This window comes from Ostrea edulis, chromosome 2 (genome assembly GCF_947568905.1).
Source record: "Ostrea edulis chromosome 2, xbOstEdul1.1, whole genome shotgun sequence".
NCBI classification, from domain to species: Eukaryota; Metazoa; Mollusca; class Bivalvia; order Ostreida; family Ostreidae; genus Ostrea; species Ostrea edulis.
The window spans coordinates 29863759-29889754 of NC_079165.1; the positions used below are offsets into that span (position 1 = coordinate 29863759).

General features: G+C 34.1%; 1 protein-coding gene across 3 annotated transcripts; it reads left to right on the plus strand.

The window, feature by feature from the left end:
* The first annotated feature begins 407 nt into the window (after window positions 1–407).
* LOC125680614 (golgin subfamily A member 1-like) lies at window positions 408–22154 on the plus strand. Of its 3 annotated transcripts, none has more exons than XM_048920300.2 (19): window positions 408–597; window positions 4173–4272; window positions 4462–4538; window positions 7563–7653; window positions 8699–8773; window positions 9107–9204; window positions 9473–9601; window positions 11039–11187; window positions 11618–11729; window positions 13091–13186; window positions 13458–13586; window positions 14476–14667; window positions 15502–15597; window positions 16109–16261; window positions 16386–16481; window positions 18847–18936; window positions 20080–20182; window positions 20331–21091; window positions 21285–22154. In XM_048920300.2, the coding sequence occupies exons 2-19, from the start codon at window positions 4176–4178 to the stop codon at window positions 21441–21443; spliced, it is 2703 nt and encodes a 900-aa protein (XP_048776257.2). In that variant the 5' UTR covers window positions 408–597; window positions 4173–4175; the 3' UTR covers window positions 21444–22154. The 3 variants fall into 3 exon arrangements, with proteins under 3 accessions (XP_048776257.2, XP_048776256.2, XP_048776258.2); XM_048920299.2 differs by having other exon boundaries at window positions 408–584; XM_048920301.2 differs by having other exon boundaries at window positions 408–548.
* The last annotated feature ends 3842 nt before the right edge of the window (window positions 22155–25996 follow it).

The window sequence follows — 25996 nt, forward strand, 5'->3', positions numbered from 1 at the left end:
AGGCCATCACACACTGCGCGCATGAATCTTTGACCATGCAGTGTGGGCTTCTTCACACCCTCTTTTTTTTCTTTTTTTTTTTTTGAAACGTATCATATGTCCCAGAAAACCTTCTCGAAGCAATATAAACCTATGTTCAAAACCTAAAATTTAAAAGAAAGCTAGAGCTATTTCAAATGATGAGCACTCTATAAAAACAGAAATGTTTGTTTAACAGGAAAAGATATATTCACATGAGTGTCTATATCACTAATTTGGACGAGTTTATTGCTCATTAGAGGAGTTGAAAAAGTTTATGAATTTGATGAAAAAAGTTCAACTCCCATGAGTATGCTGTGCTTTGATTACAAGTGGACGGCCCCCTTAATTACATCGGGTTCGATATTTGTCTCGATCTGAATGACACTTTGACTTCCGTTTGCCAAGCTGGCCTCATATCGGCTCATTTTAGAGTCTGAAATGGAGAAATTGTGTTACATAACAAAATATGTATTGCATATAAGTTATGGTTATTGAATTTATTCAACTGACCCAGAAGCCCAAGCAAGGTATGGCTACCAGAATGGATGGTTAGCGAAGTCAGGGTAGATATAAAAGGTTATTGCATAAAATCTGTCAATTTACTTATTAGACAGGTTGGGAACACTTCCCCTATAGCGAGATATTCTCGCTAAAACGCGATTATCCCTCTCTAGCGAGAGTAAATATATCCCGTACAACAGAGAAAAACACCCGTGGAATACATCTCTTCGTGTTTCACGTGAAAAGAAGAAAAAGTGCTAAAATGTGTGATGCTTCTGCAAATATATTAATCAAAACAAAAACACTCACGATGTGTATTGGATTTCAGACTGCTTCTCTCTTATGCAGCAACTTTGATATGAAATTTTTTGACTATGTTGTCAATTTCATAGAGACAATTCGCTTCATGTTGAGTGTGTGTCGCACTTATTCAGCGTTGCACGGGATTTGCCATTATTTTCAATAAAGACGCCAAAACACCTGTTTATGGTAATGTTTATTTCTCGCTAAAGAGGGATAATTGCGTTTTAGCGAGAATATCTTGCTATAGGGGAAGTGTTCCCAACCTGTTAGACTGAGACACAGTGTATCATTGTATGTAACGCCATAGAATACTCCATAATCTGTGTCTTGGTTCCCTCACTAATCTTCCTGATTTTCTATTTTTACATTGGGTTATATTGTATTTGTACTGTATATGGACAGCTGATGGACTTGTGAAATATATTTCTTCTCTATAATAGTATAACCACGTATCCATTTTGTTCTCAATCTATATATAAATATCTAACAAGGGATGACACGAAAATAGGATACCGGTTGTAAACAATGCTCAAAATCACCTTAGTTCCAAGAAACAGATCGAATCTTCTTATACAAACGGTGTTAAACATCTCGTAATACAAGTCCAACGTAGTCCGATCCTTTCATATTTAATTTAATGAGTTTTATAAACGAAAATAATTCAAGCTGTCTGCGTTGTCGTCGATCACGCACAGGAAAAGATAACTCCCGCAATGAAACTAACTTTCAGCTGTCGGAAACTCTCGGGAGTGTTTATATTTAGAACGAAAAACCTAGAATTTTTTTTACGCAAATAACGGTTTTTAAAACGGGATTTTTTTTCTTTGTAAGGTAATATTTTATTTCAGCCTGATTTTAAATGCATTGTATAACACTCCAGTCTATAAAACTCATTAAATCCAACATAAAAGGATTGGACTATGTTACTTTCATTGCAGGAGTTATCTTTTCCTGTGCGTGATCGACGACAATGCAGATAGCTTGAATTATTTTCGTTTATAAAACTCATTAAATTAAATATGTAAGGATCGGACTACGTTGGACTTGTATTACGAGATGTTTAACATCCTTTGGATAGGAAGATTCGATCTGTTTCTTGGAACTAAGGTGATTTTGAGATTTGTTTACAACCGGTATCCTATTTTCGTGTCATCCCTTGTTCCCCTGTGGTATAACTTTAACAGGTTGGGACCACTTCCCCTATAGCAAGATATTCTCACTTAAACGCGATTATCACTCTCTAACGAGAGTAAGTACATCCTGTACAACTGAGGAAAACACCCAAGGAGTACATCTCTTCATGTTTCACGTGAAAAGAAGAAAAAGTGCTAAAATGTCTGATACTAATCAAAACAAAAACACTCACAATGTGTATTGGATTTCACACTGCTTCCCTCTTACGCAGCAACTTTGATAAGCAATTTCTTGACTATGTTGTCAATTTTATAGAAACAATTCGCATCATGTTGAGCGTGTGTCACATTTATTCAGCGTCGCATGGGATTTGCCATTATTTTCAATAAAGACACCAAAACACCTGTTTTAAAATATGGTTTAATTTTACATTATTTTTCTATATTTTCCTTTTAAACATGTATATACGTGTTACCTATAGGAAGAGCTCAATTCACCCTTCAGACCATGAGAGGGTTTAGCCTTCCATAATATGTATGTGATAAGTCCCTATTGTTGCATAGATTTGCTATCTCAAGCTTTGCACATGAGCCTCATGTTTTTTAACCTATCCCCCAATTTCACACAGGTAGTGAATTATCAGCTTTCCTAAATTTTCTTTGAAACGAAAAGACTGTCTCAGCGTATCTTCAAATTCAATAGTAAGAAGCTTGTCATCCACTGCTTATACGATTGTCATAATTAGCATCAAGTATATTTAACAATTCATGGCATTTGTTGAAGTGAGTGTGATAAGTCATTTGGTCTCACCATTGATGATGTTCCTACCTTAAGGAAAGTTCTACATCTCATGGCATTTTTGCAGTGTTCGCAATTAATGTCTATAGAAAACATACTCCATAATAAAAACACCTTAGATAAGCTTGTGATGGGTGTGGCAGATTATGTACCGTTTCTGGTGCTCTAGTGAAATGATTTCATTAATGCATTTAATTCTAGTGCAGAGTATAACGTGCAAATCTAAGATGTCTGATATTAATTAGATTGGAAATGATTGATGCAATGAACTATCCTTTTAAAAGCAATAATAAAATGAAATACTTAATATTTTCAAATGATTAGGCACTTGTCAAAAAATTAAAAATGTGTAAATTATGAAACTAATTAATAAATGTTATCAAAGTAATTAGTTTGAGCAGAATTTAACAGTCTGCAGAAATATTTTAATTAATTTTCGATTGAAATTAAATGGGTTATTCTTGTTTTACACTTGGAAAGGAAGAGCATTTTTTTTTTTGGTTTCAAAACAACAGAACATGCATGTATTTGTCAGAATCTGCATTGTTGTAATGCGATAAAGATCTTACTCCAAATCTCATCCCTAAATGTGCAAGATCTCACTCTTTGCCTAATTGAATTAATCGCTTGTATGTTGTTAATATTCAGATGGATCTTTCTGGATTGATTGTGTTCATTCCTGTTCATGTATTATTATTTAAAAACACAAGACCAAAAGCAAAAGTATGCGGTCAAATTTGGTTTCCCCCCCCCCCAAATATCTTATACATAACAACATTGCTCTGAAGTCTGTAGTTTCATCTTATTATGTTGTTTTTTTATCAATATTTCATCACAGAAATTAAAATTTTATATTTTTGATCATATGTTTTGTACATAATATACATTGTATTTAAGAGTTTCTGATGAATGCAAAGAGAGAGCTTCAGATATGCTTATGTGTGTCTATAATTAAGTTATTGCTCTCTTTAAATTGAACAAAAATGGCTTTAATTCAATTAAGAGAGCTCTAATTTAAAGTGAATGCTCTCTACTAGCAACAATGCAGAGAGAGCATTGATTCAGTAAATGAAATTAAAGACATCTCTAGTTGCATTAAAGATCTCTCTTGCTGGCTTCATCTCTAATTCAGTAGAAAATTTCTCTGATTATTTTGAGATGTATTCAGGTACTGTATAATGACTTATTTTCATTGGGTCAATTATTCTTGGTTTGAAGAAAACACAGGCTTTTCTAATTTCCATCCTGTGACCTTGACCTTTCAAATTTAACTTTAAAACACGTAGGGATCAATTGAGGTCTTTATACAAGGTATCATTCTTGAAAGTTTGATAAATAAAAATGTGTAAAATATGTGGCTTGGGTTTTTTTTTCTATTATGGCAAAACATCTACCCATTCTTATATTTTTTGTAGAAAATGTTTGCAAAACTGAAGAAAAAAATAGAAGAGCAAGGGGGAAATGTCCCTGATGCTGAAAAGTTTAATAGTGGGAATGCTTCAACACTCAGGAAAGGTACTCGTTTTTCATTCTTTCATCGGAATTTAGTGTGGGAATACCATCACAAGACACATTACTATTTAATTCATATGGGTTATGTACAGATTTTTCGTCATCATAAGTATCGGTGATTATTAGATTATAGTTGTAGATTTTTTAGCAGTAGATTATATGGAAGACTACACCTACATATGTTTCTCACAGGCAGCAGTCCTCTTCAGACCTCTGGGGGAGAGGAGTCAATAGACACACCACTTCAGTCTCCCATAAAGCAAGAGGAGGTAATAAGGTCAAACAAGCATGTTAATAATTGTGTTTGATACAGTCAATCCATAAATCAAAATTGAAATTGATTGTTGTTATAGAAATGAATGAATTACATCAAATTGATATACAATTTATTAACTTGTCTGGTAGGGTTATGTATTCTATTGATGACGTGTCTGTCCTAGCCAAAAACTTATGAGGAAGAAATAAATAAAATTCTCTTATTTTTATATGTTGACCTTCGCATTACTTTGTGAATTTTGATAAACAATGACTTTAGGGTAATATTTATCTGGTTATTTCTTCATAATTAAATTTTCTGTCCGAGATGATCACAGAAATTGGTGATGGGATGATTATCAATTATAATCGAAAATTGAAAAAATACTCTTCTTGTTTATGATTATTGATTATGAAATTTTGTAATCAAATGTAACTCTCAAATCTGGAATTTTGAAGTACATGAATGGTGGCTGTTATTGGTTTTGTATTTCAATATGTTAACACACACGCTCCTAAAAATGGTGTGTCGGGGTTTCTTAACCACTCTACATGCTGACTGGAAGTGATTTTTAATATTGAAAATTTTCAAATAGTGTCAATGTCTTTCAGTAAATAAATTGTATCAGCTCCAATACCACTTTTTACCTTTGAAAATCCTTGGAGTGTATAATTTTCATCAGCAGGATAAGATACAATATAAGCCCTCCCCAAGTTTTGATATTCTCTGATATTGTTTGGAAGAGCTACAATGTTAAAAGGTCTTTTCTTTAGTACAACTGTTGCTGTGATTCAGAGCTTCTACAGTTTTTGCAATATTTTTTTTTTAAATCTGTGAATGTTTATAGATTCAAACTAGGAAAAATTCTGACATGTTGGGGTAGAAAATTCTGACATGTTGGGGTAGAATTGGTCCACAACAGAGACTCGTAGATCACCTGTAAAAACCTCTTACAGTCTGTCAGTAGAAACACAATGGTTCTAGTAGTTGTGAAAATAATATGCAGGTATCTTAAAACTTGAATTATAAGGTTGTTGGAGTTCGTAGGGCTTGGGTTATTGTTAAATTGGTATAGTGTTCCAGTCTTACAGTACCCGCAACGTTATTCTTGACATGATAAACGATAGAACACGATACACGCACGATAGGATAGGATACACGCACGATAGGATAGGATACACGCACGATAGGATAGGATACACGCACAATATGATAGGATACACGATAAACCTGATAAACGCAAAACCTGATAAACGATCTTCACGATAGACCTGATAAACGCAAAACACGATAAACGATCTTCACGATAAACAGAAAACCTGATAGAAATGTTGTAAATGTAGAATCAATTTAGACAGAACGAAATTTTGATACCGACAATATAATTACATTATGTTGGTAATAAAACTGAAGGATTTCATTATTCATTATACACTTAAAACGTAAAATTTCTTTAATACACGGTCGTACTTTAAAAAAATATATTTTTATTTAAATTTTTTACGCCATCACAGCTAAAATCAGAAAACTAAACTGTATACGGTATTTAATTCATTATTTGATATCTATTTGAATTTTCCCAGCCAATGATTCTAAAATTATAATTGTCACCTAATGTTTAATATATAAATTATACAGTGAATTAATTAAATGTAATATAATGTAGTGATATCATGCTTCAGTAGCTCTCTAATTCTAATGTCTATTATCTTGAATGTGAAATAAACCAAGGAATATTTTGTGTGTAGCGAGGAGGGGGCTATTTTGCATCAAGCTCTAAGTTCACTGGTCATTCAACAATTACAATTATTTTTATCATGACCGCTTTAAAAAAACATCCACTGCAATACCCCAAATCTTCATACGTTAGATATTTCTATATATATATGAATAAACTATGGAAAAAAAAAATAAAACACGGCTTTTTTAAATTCACAATATTGAAACGCTTAAAAAGATTGTGTTTAGTATGGTAAAAAAAAAATACAAATAATCATCAAACCTGGTGTTAATTTCCAGTATCTACTCATACGATTATAGGTACAAGTACAAGTGTACAAGTAAAAAAAACAACAACGATGACAGCCGAGTCGTGCCCAGTTGGGCAGACGTTTGGGAGATGCAACACCCTTGCACCCTTTTAAAACTTAATCTTCTAAATGTGTCAAATACAATGTCCCTGAGAATGTTTGCAGTCAAAACACAGGTGATACACAGATGCGCACAAGTTCAATGGTGGGTATATAAATAGAACACAGGTGGGAAAAAAATCGGAAGAAAATGAGCCTTTATTCAATTATATAAATATATATAATAAACAACGTAATTTACTAATTTTTTCCTTTCAAATCGGAACTTCCTATTTCTCTGTTAGTGTTAATTACAAATAATTGTTTCTAGACAAGCAAATGTTTATGAACTGTACACGAAGGAGCTTTCAGATTTACGGTTCCCGGTTTGCTCGGCAAACCACTGCCTACTTTTCATATTACTTAGAATGAAATTGTGATAAATTTTCACCCTCTCTGGACAGACAAATAGCTCTTTTCTGCCTTAAAATCGCTTTATCTTCACCAAATACACTGTCTTTTCTCGATTCCTAAAAATAGCTTCTTTAACGAAACGAATACAGCTTTCGAAAAGTATCGTACTTTTTCATTAGATTTGATATACAATCCCGATAGTTTCCAAAGCTACACGATAAACGATTTTCACGATAAACGGAAAACCTGATACACACAAAACACGATACACGATAGACCTGATAAACGCAAAACACGATAGAAAACAGAAAACCTGATAAACACAAAACACGATGCGATAGGATACACGCACGATACGATAGGATACACGCACGTTACGATAGGATACACGCATGATAGAACACGATAGGAATGTCGAGAATAACATTGCGGGTACTGTATGAGTCACATCTATGTATAATTAACATCACTCAGGTGAGCATTGTGGACCATTGACCTGTTGTTAAAAACTGTGACCATGTTTCTTTAAATACCATATGTTTGATGGATTTCAGAATGTTGAAACGGTGGGGACTAAGGAGGAGGTAATGAACTTACTGGTCAAAAGAACAGACCAATGCAAGAAGATGGAGAGTAAAATCAGTGGTGAGTTCGTAATTTGCGTTGTTAGGGGGAGTGGTGAGTTTGTAATTTGCGTTGTTAGGGGAAGTGGTGAGTTTGTAATTTGCGTTGTTTGGGGGAGAGATTTAAAAAGAACCTCTTACAGTGCCATCTTTATAACTTGAGATTTAGAAACACTACAGCTGTATAAAGGGTAGTGGTGTACGTGTAAATCTTCTCTTGGAGTTGATACGTACTTGTAGTAATAATGAGAATATTCATGTAGAGGAAATTGGGGCTGATGTGACTTTTTCCTGGCATGTGTTAAGGAAGGACTGGAATCATGTCTTATCGATAATGATCTTTTTAATGTAGGGCTGCAATCATGGTTTTTTTAAAGTGATTTTGTTAATGTAGGACTACAGTCATGTCTTAACTGAGTCTTTTACTATAGGGCTACAGTCTGATACTGTTGTTAAAGGACTACAGTCTGATCCTGTTGTTATAGGACTACATTCTGATCCTGTTGTTATAGGACTACAGTCTGATCCTGTTGTTATAGGACTACAGTCAGATCCTGTTGTTATAGGACTACAGTCTGATCCTCTTGTTATAGGGCTACATTCTGATCCTGTTGTTATAGGACTACAGTCTGATCCTGTTGTTTTTGGACTACAGTCAGATCCTCTTGTTATAGAACTACAGTCTGATCCTGTTGTTATAGGGCTACAGTCTGAACCTGTTGTTGTAGGACTACAATCTGATCCTGTTGTTATAGGACTACAGTCTGATCCTGTTGTTATAGGGCTACAGTCTGATCCTCTTGTTATAGGACTACAGTCCAATCCTGTTATTATAAGACTACATTCTGATCCTGTTGTTATAGGACTACAGTCTGATCCTGTTGTTATAGGACTACAATCTGATCCTGTTGTTATAAGACTACATTCTGATCCTGTTGTTAAAAGACTACAATCTGATCCTCTTGTTATAGGACTTCATTCTGATCCTGTTGTTATAGGATTACAGTCTGATCCTCTTGTTATAGAGCTAGTCATGTCTTAATCTATCATTGTTTCCTGTTACACAGAATATGCAGCCATCATCAAGGAGAAAAACAAAGCAATAGATAAATTAGAAGCCAGTCTGGAGAGGCAGCAGGAGGGTAAGAAGGCAGGAGCCTATTATAGAAACATGTACACAAGCATTGATTACAGTAATCCTTTACTTAAAAAATTAAAGTGTTTTGAGATAAAATTTCGAACATTTTGTGAATTTGAAAGTATAGAAGCTCTGAATTAAATTACTGTATGATTCCATTTTGCAACCCAACAATTCAAGGGAAGGCAGTTGATGCAGCCAAAATAAAAATAAGCAAATCACTCATAAAATAGTTTGGAGATAAAAGCACATGCAATGATAGAGAGTACACAAAAATTTGAAATTGTTAGATTGATTGTAGAAAACATACTATGCAGATATTTTATTTTATTTTTAGCCATGGACAAGAAGATTCAGGAACAGAATGAGCAGTACCAGATTAGTCGAGCCAAGCTGTCAGAAGGATTCACGCTTGCTCTGCAGAAGAAAGACGAAGTAACTTTTTATCTGTGTTTTCTTGTTGAATGAATTCATTCCTGTGAGTACAATGGTTTAAATTTTGTTTATGGATTCAGTTATGTTTTGCAGTTATTTATAGATAGATTTACCTTTATAATGTGTTAAAGGAAAAGGGTTTTTAATTCAAGGTTTCTAATTGTAGATGATTGCAATGCATAGAGGGAAACTACTGTTGAATCTGTGTACTTGGTCTAAAGCATAAAGTACATTCGTCTCTAAATATCTCTCTTGATGAATTTTTTAGGAGAAACAGACCTTGATTGACAGAGTTAAACAATTAGAAGGAGAGAAAACTGAGCAGTTCAAACGAGAGGAAGAGAGTGATGAATTACAAGGACTTACAGCTCAGGAAATGGCTAAAGTCAAGCACCTGGTATGTATAAAGTACAGACACTCCCTGTATATATAGGTATTCCATGTATATATAGGTACTCCATGTGTATACAGGTACTCCATGTGTATATAGATACTCCATGTGTATACAGGTACTCCATGTGTATACAGGTACTCAAGGTGTATACAGGTACTCTATGTATATATAGATACTCCATGTGTATACAGGTACTCCATGTGTATAAAGGTAGTTCATGTATAGAAAGGTAGTTCATGTATATACAGGTACTCCATGTGTATATAGGTAGTTCATGTATATATAGGTACTCCATGTAGATATAGGTACTCCATGTAGATATAGTTACTCCATGTATATATAGGTAATCCATGTATATATACATGTAGGTACTCCATGTGTATATAGGTAGTTCATGTATATATAGGTACTCCATGTAGATATAGGTACTCCATGTAGATATAGTTACTCCATGTATATATAGGTAATCCATGTATATATACATTTAGATACTCCATGTGTATACAGGTACTCAATGTATAGAAAGGTACTCCATGTATAGAAAGGTACTCCATGTGTGTATATAGGTACTCCATGTATAGAAAGGTACTCCATGTATATTAAGATACTCCATGTATATACAGGTACTCCATGTGTATAAAGGTAGTTCATGTATATAAAGGTAGTTCATGTATATACAAGTACTCCATGTATAGAAAGGTACTCCATGTATATACAGGTAGTTCATGTATATACAGATACTCCATGTGTATATAGGTAGTTCATGTATATATAGGTACTCCATGTAGATATAGGTACTCCATGTAGATATAGTTACTCCATGTATATATAGGTAATCCATGTATATATACATGTAGATACTCCATGTGTATACAGGTACTCAATGTATAGAAAGGTACTCCATGTATAGAAAGGTACTCCATGTGTGTATATAGGTACTCCATGTATAGAAAGGTACTCCATGTATAGAAAGGTACTCCATGTACACCCTGTCTCCTAATGACTGGATTGTCAGAATATTATGCCATACATCATGTCATAGTGGAAGTGCTCAAATTTATTTTTCAATGAAAGATAAGTCCTAGGATTCAAAACCTGTGTGTAAAACAGTCTGATGTATTGACAAATGGTATTTGAGATTGGTTAACTGAGGGAATGTGCAATATTTACCACAAATGTGTACATTTTAATACAGTGATATTTCATGTATTTAATTTCTATGCATTTAGTTTTCTTTCTTTTTTTTTTTTTTTTTTTTGCATATTTATGAATCTTGTAAAAATTAGCAGCATATAAATATTTTCCATAATATGGTACATTTTGATAAGTTTTCCAAGGTGAGGAATCGATCACAAGACCTGAAACAAAACGCAAATATGTACGGTACCCTCCTTCAAGTTTAAAACGTATATTAGATTATGTGTTATTAATCTATTTCAGCTACTGAACACCCAAGAAGAGTTGACTAAAGTAAAGGCAGAACTCGCGGAGAAATCATCCCAATTACTGACTTTGGAGACATCTAGTGAAAAATCTGCACAAGAACTGAAGACAGCTCAGACAAAACTAGAGGAACTACAACAAACATGGTCAGCATTGAGGCTTGATCCTATTTAGATGACGTTTTAAATTAAAACAAGAAATACTGTGAACCAGCTTTTATTTACGTGTGAGAAATTTTCATGAGGTTCGCAATAACCTCATCACTGCAAACATTTTTCACCGCATACAAGTTCTTTAATGTCTTTTTTGAGTTGAAGATAATGTTGGTCGTGGAAAGTTGTTCATCATTGGTAAATTGCGTGTATAGGGTCATCACAAATATAAGTTGGTTTACATTTTCCCAACTCTTTAATTTAGTGTACATGAATCAATAAACTTACACTGACTGTTTCAGTACTTTGAGTACTGTTTTACTTATTGACATGTTTTCTTAGAAAATTAATATTGAAATTGCTGTCGTAAAATCCAGTGAACTTGGTAGAGATTATTTATAGTAGAGAGTTTCTGGTATTTCAGTGAAATGTTAACAGAAGAGAACTCCTCTCACACTCAGCTAGTGGGGAGTCTGTCAACCCAGAAAGAGTCCTTAGAAACAAAGATAGACCAACTGACAGCTCACATAGCAGAGGTAAACATCCCTACAAACAAATATAAACAAACTGACAGTTCAGATAGCAGAGGTAAACATCCCTACAAACAAATATAAACAAACTGACAGTTCAGATAGCAGAGGTAAACATCCCTACAAACAAATATAAACAAACTGACAGTTCACATAGCAGAGGTAAACATCCCTACAAACAAATATAAACAAACTGACAGTTCAGATAGCAGAGGTAAACATCCCTACAAACAAATATAAACAAACTGACAGTTCACATAGCAGAGGTAAACATCCCTACAAACAAATATAAACAAACTGACAACTCAGATAGCAGAGGTAAACATCCCTACAAACAAATATAAACAAACTGACAACTCAGATAGCAGAGGTAAACATCCCTACAAACAAATATAAACAAACTGACAGTTCACATAGCAGAGGTAAACATCCCTACAAACAAATATAAACAAACTGACAGTTCAGATAGCAGAGGTAAACATCCTTACAAACAAATATAAACAAACTGACAGTTCAGATAGCAGAAGTAAACATCCCTACAAACAAATATAAACAAACTGACAGCTCACATAGCAGAGGTAAACATCCCTACAAACAAATATAAACAAACTGACAGTTCACATAGCAGAGGTAAACATCCCTACAAACAAATATAAACAAACTGACAGTTCACATAGCAGAGGTAAACATCCCTACAAACAAATATAAACAAACTGACAGTTCACATAGCAGAGGTAAACATCCCTACAAACAAATATAAACAAACTGACAACTCAGATAGCAGAGGTAAACATCCCTACAAACAAATATAAACAAACTGACAACTCAGATAGCAGAGGTAAACATCCCTACAAACAAATATAAACAAACTGACAGTTCAGATAGCAGAGGTAAACATCCCTACAAACAAATATAAACAAACTGACAACTCAGATAGCAGAGGTAAACATCCCTACAAACAAATATAAACAAACTGACAGTTCACATAGCAGAGGTAAACATCCCTACAAACAAATATAAACAAACTGACAGTTCACATAGCAGAGGTAAACATCCCTACAAACAAATATAAACATACTGACAACTCAGATAGCAGAGTTACCATACAGAATCCCTGGAAACAAATATAAACAAACTGGCAGAGTTTCCACTGACAAATGTTTATCATATACAGCAAATATGATATTTACACCACAGAGGGCTTTATTTCTTAGGTCTGTTCTTTCTAATGTATATTGTTTGTTTTATTGTATAATTTTGTAGAAAGGATGATGATCTTCTTATTCTAGGCATTTTCATTTCCCCCTATTATGTAAAAAGCAATCTTTTTCAGAGAACAAGTACTGTGAAATTAATTTTTTTGACAGAAAACATCACAAATTTCTTTCTTGGAAGAAAGTAAAACAGAATTGGAAAACCAGCACCAAGGGATGACGAGAAATTTTGACCTCCACAAGAACAAGGTAGTTACACCAAAGAATGATGTACCATCAAGTGTCTGTTTAAATGACACATAAAATCAAGGTCACTCATGAAGGTCACGATCAAATTTGGTGCAAGTGATCTGGGTTTTTTTTTTCTTTTTCTTTATATTTGCAAATTTTAGTATCTGATAATAACATTCATACATACATTCACACACATAGTTTAATTATAATAACATGTCAAGGTTTCGTTGTTTTATTTCTATGCACACTTGAAGTACATGTTGTATCTCAGTGCTCTGTGTTTTAGACAACTAAACTGTTAGAAGAGAAGGATGATCACATAGAAAAGTTACAGGAGAGGATCCAGATGTTAGAACAAAGGTTCCAGGACCAGAATCTGGAGGGAGACGACAGAACCAGGGCAGTAGAAAATGAGGTAAAGGAAAAAAACAGAAATATCAGTTTGTTTTAGAAAAATACTTTGCCTAGTCGTGTTTCCATTATTCAGGAATCCAGTACCACACACTAAAATTAAAGAACATTGAGAATGAAAACAGAATTTTAAAAACACTGTACACAAGATGTTAATACTCGTGATTTTTGGCCATGTGAGGTACCAATTTTGATGATCGATTACACTTTTTTCATAATCGATGATAGTCAGGAAATATTGAACAACAACCAATAATATGTACAATGTGGAATGGTATTTTGGACAGATGACATAATATAGAGGCAATTCAGAAAAAGAAAAATACTTCTCAAATTATTTTCAAGTGCTCTGGATGAGGTCAGCATCAGAAAGGAGGCTTAACACTTATACTGAAGGACCCCAATATCCAAATCTGATCAAATTTAACTATGCAATATTTAACTATTTCTCATCAACGTACATTTTATATGACAAAATGCAGTGTAGATGCTATTATTGCAATAGATCAGTGTAAATGTATCTGATTATAACTGAGGATTGGTTATTGATATTTTACCACTTTGTGCATGGTCAGTGCAATCTGTTTACAATGTTTCTTGTCTTATTGCGATCAAGGTCGTTCTCATCACACATCGCAGAACTGTGTGCAAATAGTGGAGATAGATAATAAAAAAAGCTTACTCAGTCAAGGTATTGCCAATATTCCATACGCTCATGTAAACAATTCTGATCACAATGTTCATTACATGAGGGGAGAAAATTGCATGCTGTTCAGTTTGTTTACCATGAACCTAAGTCATTTGATGTTGAAATAGATTTAGACTTTGTGAATATGATACCAGGTATGACTAATGCTGTGTGTGTTACGGATGTTTGTCATGTGATCTTTCAGAGGAAAACACTGGAAAAGAAGCTGGAGGAAAGTCGTCAGCAGCTGACAGAAATCAAGTCCACGTGGAGTGACAGGATCTCTCACCTGGAGGAGCAGATTTCTCACCTCAATCAGAAGATTGTCGAGGACAGTGAGGAGCTGGCACAAAGCCAGAAACTAACGGAGACAGTCCGGGAGAATAACAAAACACAGGTAAATACAGAGCCGGGAACTAACCAAGATAGTCCGGGAGAATAACAAACACAGATAAATATAGAGCCGGGAACTAACCAAGATAGTCCTGGAGAATAACAAACACAGATAAATATAGAGCCGGGAACTGAGACGTCGGGGAGAAAAACAAACACAGATAAATACAGAGCCGGGAACTAACCAAGATAGTCCGGGAGAAAAACAAAACACAGATAAATACAGAGTAAGGAACTAACGGAGACAGTCCGGGAGAATAACAAACACAGATAAATATAGAGCCGGGAACTAACCAAGATAGTCAGAGAGAAAAACAAAACACAGATAAATATAGAGCCGGGAACTAAGGTAAACACAGAACCGGGAATTTACCAAGACAGTACGGGGAATAACTAAACACAGATACATGTAAATACAGAGCCGGGAACTTACCAAGACAGTACGGGGAATAACTAAACACAGATACATGTAAACACAGAGCCGGGAACTTACCAAGACAGTCCGGGGAATAACTAAACACAGATACATGTAAATACAGAGCCGGGAACTGATCGAGACAGTACGGGAGAACAATATGACACAGTTTAGGAAATCATTCACTGCAAAACAGCAGCACACTCTTGAAGAACATGGCCAGAGATTAACATTGAAAATAAATTTAGTTCAGTTTCTAGACTGTATTCAGAAATGAGTACCAAACTTTCTGAGAAAAGTAGTTATGAATAATGTTGAATTATTTTGGGAGAATTATATCTGGAAGATATTTTCTCTTCAATGATAAATATTTTCGTATTGTATCATAAAGAATTGCATTTAACAACCATATGATAATTTAAGGTCCAACAACTTCAAAGTAAGCTAGAGGATGCTGAGAAGAGAGCAGAGGAAAACTGGCAGCTGGCCAACAAAAAGGACCAAATATATGAAAAGGAGGTTTGTATCTTGAGCTTATTAAATACGAGTTTTCCAAAAATTCATAACTTACATTGATAGATATGTGCATAGCTGAAAATATAAACATTTTCTTCTTTTTATTATGCCCCTCAAGATCGAAGATCGGGGGGCATATTGTTTTTGTCCTGTTTGTCATTCTGTTATTCTGTCTGAAACTTTAACCTTGCTAATAACTTTTGAACAGTGAGTGCTAGAGCTTTGATATTTCACATGAGTATTCCTTGTGACAAGACCTTTCCGTAGGTACTAAACCTTTTGACTTACTTATAAAAATTGACATTGGTCATAACTTCTAAATGGTAAATATTAGAACTTTCTTATTGCACATGAGCATTTTTTGTGACAAGATCTTTTTATTGGTACCAAGATATTTGTCCTTGTGACCTTGGCCATCTTTGGAATTGGCCATTATCGGGGCATTTGTGTTTCACAAGCACATCTTGTTGAATTTCTGAAAATTGTCTCTTGAATGTTACTCTGTTTTTCACAGAGAGCAGAGACTGAGAACCAGCTACAGAAAGTTAAATTTGAGAAGATTGATGTCGAAAACAATTTACGGGCCAAAATTGATTCTTTGGAATCTCAGATTCTGAGTCTTGAGGAGGCAAAAGAGCACGAAAAAAATAATTCAGTCATCAAAATTGTAAGCCAGTTCATAGATATGCTAAATCTTCAGCATTCATTTCTTGCTTTAAAATTTCATCTCCTTCAAAATTTTGTTTTGTCGAATCATATCAGTGACATTAATTCGATTCTTCCTGTGGCAGTCCCAGTTTGAAAGCCAGCAGCAGGACTACATGGATAAATTGCTGCACCTAGAGAAGAGAGTGGAGGAGGTAGAGGAGGAGAAAAACAAACATATGGTAACATCTTCTCTTATTTCAGTGATAATGTCTCTTATAGGTATCTCAATGTGTAACACATGGTAATGATGCCTGTCTATATCATTACATGTAAACATAATAATGACATCATCAATCTCAGTGTCTCTTACACTTCAGTGTATAAACTAATGACTACCGTCTCTTACACTTCAGTGTATAAACTAATGACTACCGTCTCTTACACTTCAGTGTATAAACTAATGACTACCATCTATTACACTTCAGTATATACACTAATGACTACCGTCTCTTACACTTCAGTATATAAACTAATGACTACTGTCTCTTACACTTCAGTGTATAAACTAATGACTACCGTCTCTTACACTTCAGTATAAAAACTAATGACTACCGTCTCTTACACTTCAGTATATAAACTAATGACTACTGTCTATTACACTTCAGTATAAAAACTAATGACTACCGTCTATTACATTTCAGTATATAAACTAATGACTACCGTCTCTTACACTTCAGTGTATAAAGTAATGACTACCGTCTCTTACACTTCAGTGTATAAACTAATGACTATCATCTATTACACTTCAGTGTATACACTAATGACTATCGTCTCTTACACTTCAGTATATAAACTAATGACTACTGTCTCTTACACTTTAGTATATAAACTAATGACTACCGTCTATTACACTTCAGTGTATACACTAATGACTACCGTCTCTTACACTTCAGTGTATAAACTAATGACTACCGTCTCTTACACTTCAGTATATAAACTAATGACTACCGTCTCTTACACTTCAGTGTATAAACTAATGAATATGGTCTCTTACACTTCAGTATATAAACTAATGACTACTGTCTCTTACACTTCAGTATATAAACTAATGACTACCGTCTATTACACTTCAGTGTATAAACTAAAGACTATGGTCTCTTACACTTCAGTGCATAAACTGTACTGTATGTAATAACTTTAAGAAAATCTTTCACAAAATTTGCATTTTTAACTAAATTTTAGGGAAAATAAGAAATTGTATCACTTTCTGCGATTTGTATTCCATATAATTGTAAATATTAGAGAACGTGTGACATGCTCTATTGGATGAAATTAAAGAAAATTTAGTCTTTTTATGAAGCTAAGAATTTTGATTGTTACCAAAAACAATGTCAGCATACATTGTCTCTAGAGTGAAAAAGATGTATCAAAATATTATAGATATAATTATGTCAATATAGACTTGTACATAATACTGTATTGCTTTTTCCGTGGGATGATATATTTGGCTTATTTTAGCGGTTAGATAGCTTTCCGCCAAAATTTCACTGGCCAAATACACGTATGCACCCAATCGCGACTTCAGTATTTTCAAGAGAGATGACTCTTCCTTGTCCGCCAAAAATTCCACTAACATTATTAGCATACCTCTGAGCCAGCAAATCGCCAAATTTTAGACCTGCAGAAAAAACTTGCTACATGGTACAGTAAAACTCGAATATAGCGAACACGGATATAGCAAAATTACGGCTATAGCGAAGTGAAAACGATTTCCCCGGCAAATTCTTTACATATTCTAGATAAAAATCTGTGTCTATAACGAACACTGATATAGCGAATTTACGGATATAACGAAGTAAATTCCTATTCCCCTTGAATTAAAAATGAACGTAAAAATCACCTTTTATAACGAATTTATTGTTTTCATTTTAAACTCTTTGTGATTTTTAACAATCATTTTCCATTGACATAAAGGATCCACACTTATTACAAAATTTAAGTTTGTATTTTTTCAAAAAAGGTTGTTAACGCAAAACAATACTTCCACATACGTTTAGGAAATATATTGTCATTAATTAAATTTGAAGTTTGATTGCATTTATTTTATCGTACACTCCTTTATTGGTGTAAAGCAACAAGTAAATGGCAATTGCAATAGACTGTACATGTATGTATTGCGCAATTTTTTTTTGACATTTCTCTCTCGACATGTTCTTGCATGACTTAATAATCCATCAAGATGAATTATCATATATAAATCAACGTGTATATTTCTTGTATAAAAATATTTCTTCTCGAAAATATATAGGCTTCATTTCTTTTAAAGACAATACAAACGCAAGTATATCGATTGCTGCTTTCTTAGAGAACTGATACATGTAGAACAAATCAGTTTTATAACGAATTCATTATATTTGAATTATGAATTCGCTATAAACGTATAGCGAATTACGCTTATAGCGAATTTTTATAGAGGGTCCCCAGAAATTCGCTATATCAGAGTTTTACTGTATTCAGTTTCACTTAACAATGATTATATATACTAAAGTTAAAATACCCAATTTTCTCCTTTGTCATAATACACCAACTGTATTTTTTTTACAGAATGAAGTTTTATCTCTAACAAGTGAAATAAGGGCCTTGAAAGAACAGTTGGATTTAGAGCAAAAGATGCATGAGGAATCTCAGGAAAAGGTATATGTACCTGTCTTTTACAGGTGATCTTTATTTTGACTGATTTAACACAGTACATCATAACATGTAGTTTAAAGAATTTCAGGAAAATGATGGAATTTGTCAAAGCTATACACAAATGTGAGAGAAAAAGCAAGTATTCCTTCCACCTGAAGAACGGCCGTTTAAGTTTGTGCTTCTTTTAGCAATTACTGTTACAAACTTCACATTGTGTAGTTTTATTTTAGATTCTTCTGCTGTTTATGGCCTCCACATGAATTTGGCCAATATATTCAATGTAAACCCTGATTATATATCCAATATATTTATAGAGTGATAAACCATGCAATCAAAACAAGAGTATAAACAAGCCTTTGCATAAGCTTGATTTGTGAACAAATCTAATTAAAGCTTAAAGCATTTAAATTATCAGATACATGTACTAACTCATAAGGCGTTCAGATGACCTAGAGAACCAATGACATGGAGAAAAGGTAGCATGCATGGCTAGCTGTATCTCTCAGTATCTGAGACACACTTCACATTGTCTTTTGTACTCAATTTTTTTTTTTTTTTTTTTTTTTTGTACTCTCAATTTTAAATTAAACAATGGATAGTTAGTTGTCAAGGTTTGGATGAAAATGAAATTTGTAGGTAACATGTAGGATTTTAATGGCATTTTTATGTAAAGAAGGCAACAAAATGTTAGGGAATTATTTTTATTGTCAAAATAAGTCATATATTAAACAAAATAACTTTATTTCAATGTAAGTGGAGTAAACTGTATCTATTTTTGTACAGTTTTTCAACTGAGAAATGGTCTCCACATGCATTTTCTAACATTCTTAAAAAAAAATTTGTTACATGTATAATTGATGAAATATTTGAATTTGAACAACACATGAGTATTATACTTTCAGAAAGCAAAATGGTTGAAAATTTTATTATTTTGCAATACTACAAAAGATATGGAAGACTTTCGTGTTAATGACATCATTAATACATGTAGCTTGAATAAATGTAAAGCAATGTGGTTTCTTCTCGGGCAATTTGCAATCAGAATTATATAATGCAAATATTTCTGTGAACAGTTCATACAAATGGATAGTTAAGGTCAAATAGACCATTGTTACAACTAGTATTAACACTTGTGATGTTTTGTAGGCTAAAAATCAAGAGGCAATGATATTATCCATGACAGCCGAAATATCGGATGCCAAGAAATTAACCAAGGACAGGGAAGGAGAGTTTTCCTCGTGTAGTAAAGGTAAAATTTTAATTCAAAGCTTCTCAAGGTACCTGTGAATCTTAGTTTTTCTGCTTTGTTCAGCTATTGATCTTGCATATTCTGAAAATGTCAAATTATTCGAATCACCTTAGATATTAGTTTTAGAATCAATGCATGATTTTTACAGAGAAAGATGAACTGTGTCTCCGTAATGCAGAGCTTTCACAGGAGCTAATGAAAGTGAAGAAAGATTTGGAATCCGAGGTTCAACAACTACAGAGTGATATCAGGGAGAGAGATGATAAGATAGAACAGCTTAAGGAGGAAATCAGTAAATCACAAAGTGAAATTAGCGAGTATGTAACGAAACTTAATGAATACCAGACTCTTCAGGATCAACATTCCACTCACAGCAGTCAGATAACAGAGCTAGAACAACAGGTGACAGATCTACAAGACCAAGTGGCGGATAAAAATAAAGCACTGAAAAAACAAGAACAGAGACTTAGTGATCTGAAAAAGACATTACAGAGAGAACTTAAAGTGCAGGCTCTACCGAACGATCAACCCATGAACATACGGTCACAGTCACCTCTACGAGAGCAGGTCAGTGTTACAAATCAGGCTTCGCAATATCCACAACAGCACTCGGACGGTGTTCACAATGGTGGTGCACGGGGCAGGACCCCGCCATCACCAAATTACACAACTTTGGTTCAATCAGGAGAAACTAACTTGTCTCCCAACTCGCCTGCAGTTCTGCATGACTTTAGTAGTGTTCAACGTTCAAAGCAATATCAGGATGGAATTAAAAGTTTACAAGACAGTATAGAGGGGAGGGGCAATATTCTAAATAGTGCTGCAAATATGAACTCTTTGGAAAAAGACGTCAATTTCCAATATCTGAGGCATGTTGTGATGAAGTTTATGCTGAGTCGAGAGGCAGAGGTAAGAAAAAGAAATTGCTTTTCCAGAAATGAATGATTTGGTGAACTTTACTTCTGTTTGTAGAATTATACAAAGTTATGAAACATTTGAGGTGTAACAAAAGTATGCAAATCAGACATTCATATTATACATGCATTTTAACTAATATTAGTCAGTGACTTCAAAGACACTTTTATGTTTTGCTTTTTTGTAGGCAATACAGCTAATAAGAGCTGTTTCAGTGCTACTGAAGTTCAGTGCTGAAGAACAGAAACTCATCAGAGAAACACTCGAGTGGAAAATGTCATGGTTTGGTAGCAAGCCTCCGACGGGGGCGGGTCAGAGGTCCAAATTTATACCACCATCTTTCTAGGCAGTCAACTTGTGACCTTTTGTCAGGGCATTGAACCTATGGTAAACTACAAATCTGAAATTTATATAGCAAAAAATAGTGTATTTTAAAACTGTGTTAAACAAATAGTTATTGCTGTAACTTTTGGAAATTTATTTGGCCACCGATATTGGTCCAACTCTTCTTAAAAGTCAATATAATTGCATAATCAAAAATAAAAAAAAGATTTGTCCATTTAAAAAGAATATTGTTATGGAACAGAAAAATGTTATTTTGATATAATGTTGTGATTTGATTTTTGTGGGGGACACATTCTGGTTGTGATAGTGGTACAGACATTCACATTTTAACTCTTCAATGCACTGTATGAGAGAAAATGAGTTACAAAATAACAATTCGTTAACCACAACACCAAGTCGCCACAAATGTGCAATTTTAATGGGTTTTTTTTTTTTTTTTTTTTTTTTTATACAAACCACGAAAATACTTGGTTTAACGAAGTGTACATTCAACAAAATATGTGTCACAGTGTCTTTTGTTAAAATGTCAGCAACATCTTATCTTCATGCACATACAAAAATGTCCCGACCACTGTGTAGATTTTTAAATTTTACACGACTTCATGTCCGTGATGAAGTGGATTGATTGCTCTAGATGGTAGCAATGGTTACATCATATTGTCATGCAACTTATGTATTCCTGTACTGGAATATTAAATTATAAATCTTTGAATTGGACTTTTTGTTTTTATTGCGTTGATTCATTTCGATTTCTAAAACTTTGCAAGATGAACAAGTCCTCTATCAGGATTTAGTGCTGTGGAATGGTACAGATTTATATAGCAGTCAGATCTGATAGAGGAGGGGGGTTACAGGGGTCCCATCCAACCCCCTTTGGTTGAATACATGTGTATTTTTTCAGGTCACTTGAGTCACTCGGGGGACCTATTGCTATTGGTCAGTTGTGCATTGATAATGAACATTTTTAACTTCTTAATAACTGCCCGTCCAATTCTTTTCACATCTTTTGGACAAGGAGAACATGAATTGTAAATTTCAGGACTTCTGCATCCCTTGGGCCTTAGTGGTGGGGCAAAACTTGACCAATTTTCAAAAATATTCTTCTCTACACCTCCACATTTGCAAGAAAAACTATATCAGGAAGGGTGTCTGGGTAGTGCTCTCGCTTCACAGCACTGCGATCCAAACTATGTTTAAGGTAGCTCATTATACCAAAATTTTATTTAATGGCTTTTATATGAATTTTTGTGATTTTATCCAGAATGATAAAAAGGTCTTTTGTTTGCAAATAAGAGATTCTAGAGTTCAAATTCCGCTGTGATTTGATGTATTATATGAAAAAAGTACCAATTCCGATCAAAATTGATAGAAATTTCTAAAATATTCATATTGTTGTTAATTGAATGCACTTTTCATTAAGAAATTAGTTTCCTTTATAAATTCATTTAATTTGTGAACCATTTTACATCAAGGGAATGTAGTTTTTTTTAGTACAATGTTCTCTATGACAACTTTTTAGCTCACCTGAACCGAAGGTTCAAGTGAGCTTTTCTGATCGCTTTTTGTCCGTAACTAAAGGCCATGAAATTTTATAAAAATCAAAACAATATAAACTGTGGATTACAGTTTAGGCAGGTAATGAAATTACAATTCGTTTTGATTGTTGTCCATTCTTTTCCTCTATAACACCTACCACAAGTCAAGAATCTCAGATTTTTACCACAACAGAAACAAATGCACTTTAGTGGACATGCATACTAATGACTTTGATTTTTGATCGATTGAAATTGACAGGTTTTTTTATTATAGAAATAAAGATCTTTTATAAATAAGTGGATTAAAAATATTTTTACACAGGATACGCTTTGTATTTACATAAAATCCGGCTCCCTAAATCGTGTTTGTAAACACGGTTTTAATCTATACCTAGAAGGAGATGAATGCACGTACATTTCACAAGACTGTAAACAAGTACCAGTAAACCGTATGCGGAGGTGGCAACACCAGGATTTCTGAATGTGCATCGATAATATTCAGCATTTTGACATAGATTATTGCTAAATCAGTTTAGGGAGCAAACACACAGAAGTATAAATTGAAATTTTTTTGTCGTAAAAGCTCTTTTCTCGGAAGCTGTCAACTTTGGTGCCATGTTGATAGCTGAGTCATAGTATGTAAACATAAATACGGCTTGTGTCTTGTTTTAAAAATGAAAAGTGTAAATGTCTCAAATACATCCTTGCATTAGTTTTTGAAATTTTGTTTTGTTGCTATGTTTTACACATCAAATACTACCATATTACTAATTAATGTCCAAGTAATTTTTTTTTATACCGAAATTGTGTCCATGCCCCTTTAAGTGAAACTGGAATTGATTGTAATTTTAGACTTTGGAAGAACTGTTAGGGAATTGTAAACTTCACTGCCCAGAAAAGCTGCAGTAATTTATGTAATTTACAGAATTTTGTAATGTATGTCTTAATCAGCAGATGATGATTTTATTCTAGCATGATGTGTGTGAAGGTTGGTATTAATTTGTTTAGAAGGTGTATTTATCTCTTGACCTGCTTGTGAAAGTTGAATTCAATGGAAACAGATTTGGAGATTTCATAGTTGCATATTTTTGCTGATTATACTTTGCATAAGGGGCTATAGTAAGAATCTAGTGAGAAATGCATGTTAAGAATATGAATTCATGAAAGGTGGGAAATTCAGCAAAAAATGAAATATTGAAATTGAAATTAATATTTCCTTGACTTTACTTTCTAGTTAACTAATATGAAATGTGTGTCTGCACTTGAACACTGGACTTTGCTCTTTGAAATTCATGAAACCTTGGGGGAAAAAACTTGTAGACCCGTGTAATAGGTATGGATAAATTTTTGTCTTTTGCCTGAGAAAACCACCAAAGATATCCAATTTTTACATTTCCCAAGTATTACAATAAATTAATAGGTATCTTGAAATTTTACCTTCAGTATCTTAAACATGGATATAAGGTACGCCACAGTCCCAATTAAAATCGCTATACAGGTATAAATCATACAACTGTACCTTGACATTTACTTGTATGAATTTTATTAAATATTTTTATTTGGTTAATGGAAATTTTTAAGGATGATTATTAGGATACGAGAAGCCCTTTAACTTTTATTTCTCTGGAGGCCCAGAGTGAACTGTCTAATTGTCTCTGTGACTAATCACCTATCTCAGATTATCTGTAAACTTTTTTCACATTCAGCTGTTTTCATCAGTTGTAAGACTGAGGAAAGATAAGTTGCTAATTTTCATGGTCTAATTTACTACTTTAATATATTCTGCATGAAATTCAACACTGAATTACACTGGAGGATTGCAGAATGTCACTTTTTTAGCTCACCTGAACCGAAGGTTCAAGTGAGCTTTTCTGATCGCTTTTTGTCCGTCGTCTGTCTGTCTGTTAAACTTTTCACATTTTCGACTTCTCCAGAACCACTGGGCCAATTTCAACCTAACATGGCCAAAAGCATCCTTGGGTGAAGGGCTTTCAAGTTTGTTCAAATAAAGGGCCATGTCCCTTTCAAAAGGGGAGATAATCACAAAAATAGGGTGGGGTCATTTAAAAATCTTCTCAAGAACCACTGGGCCAGAAGAGCTGATTTTTACATGAAAACTTTCTGACATAGTGCAGATTCAAGTTTGTTCAAATCATGGCCCCCAGGGGTAGGATGGGGCCACAAGGAGGGATCAAAGTTTTACATACAAATATATAGGGAAAAACTTTAAAAATCTTCTTCTCAAGAACCACTACGCCAGAAAAGCTGAGATTTACATGAAAGCTTCCTGACATAATGCAGATTCAAGTTTGTTCAAATCATGGGCTCCGGGGGTTGGATGGGGCCACAATAGGGGATCAAAGTTTTACATACAAATTTATAGGAAAAATCTTCTTCTCAAGAACCACTGAGCCAGAAAAGCTGATTTTTACATGAAAACTTTCTGACATAGTGCAGATTCAAGTTCGTTCAAATCATGGCCCCCGGGGGTAGGATGGGGCCACAAGGGGGATGAAAGTTTTACATACAAATATATAGTTAAAATCTTTTTCTCAATAACCACTGAGTCAGAGAAGCTGATATTTACAAGAAAACTTTCTGACATAGTGCAGATTCAAGTTTGTTCAAATCATGGCCCCCGGGGGGGGGGGGGGGGGGGGGGGGGGGGTAGGATGGGGCCACAAGTGGGGGGGGGGGGTGTTTCAAAGTTTTACATACAAATATAGGAATAAGCTTTAAAAATCTTCTCAAGAACCATTGGGCCAAAGAAGTTGACATTTACATAAAAGCTTTCTGACATAGTGTAGATTCAAGTTTGCAAAGGGTAGTTTGGGCCATAATAGGGACTACGGTTTTACATGCAAATATATATGGAAAGTCTTCAGATATGGGCCAAGGTGACTCAGGTGAGCGATGTGGCCCATGGGCCTCTTGTTTATAATTCCAATCAGGCTTGGTTCAAATTTGAAAAATCGCAACATTTTTGAATTTTGACCATTTTATTTCAATTTCTTTTTAA

Bases quoted from the DNA above. Each gene is read 5' to 3' on its own strand.
- LOC125680614 (XM_048920299.2), top strand. The intron at 9,205-9,472 runs GTAACTTTTTAT...TGAATTTTTTAG, and splicing joins CTCTGCAGAAGAAAGACGAA to GAGAAACAGACCTTGATTGA. The intron at 9,602-11,038 runs GTATGTATAAAG...AATCTATTTCAG, and splicing joins TGGCTAAAGTCAAGCACCTG to CTACTGAACACCCAAGAAGA.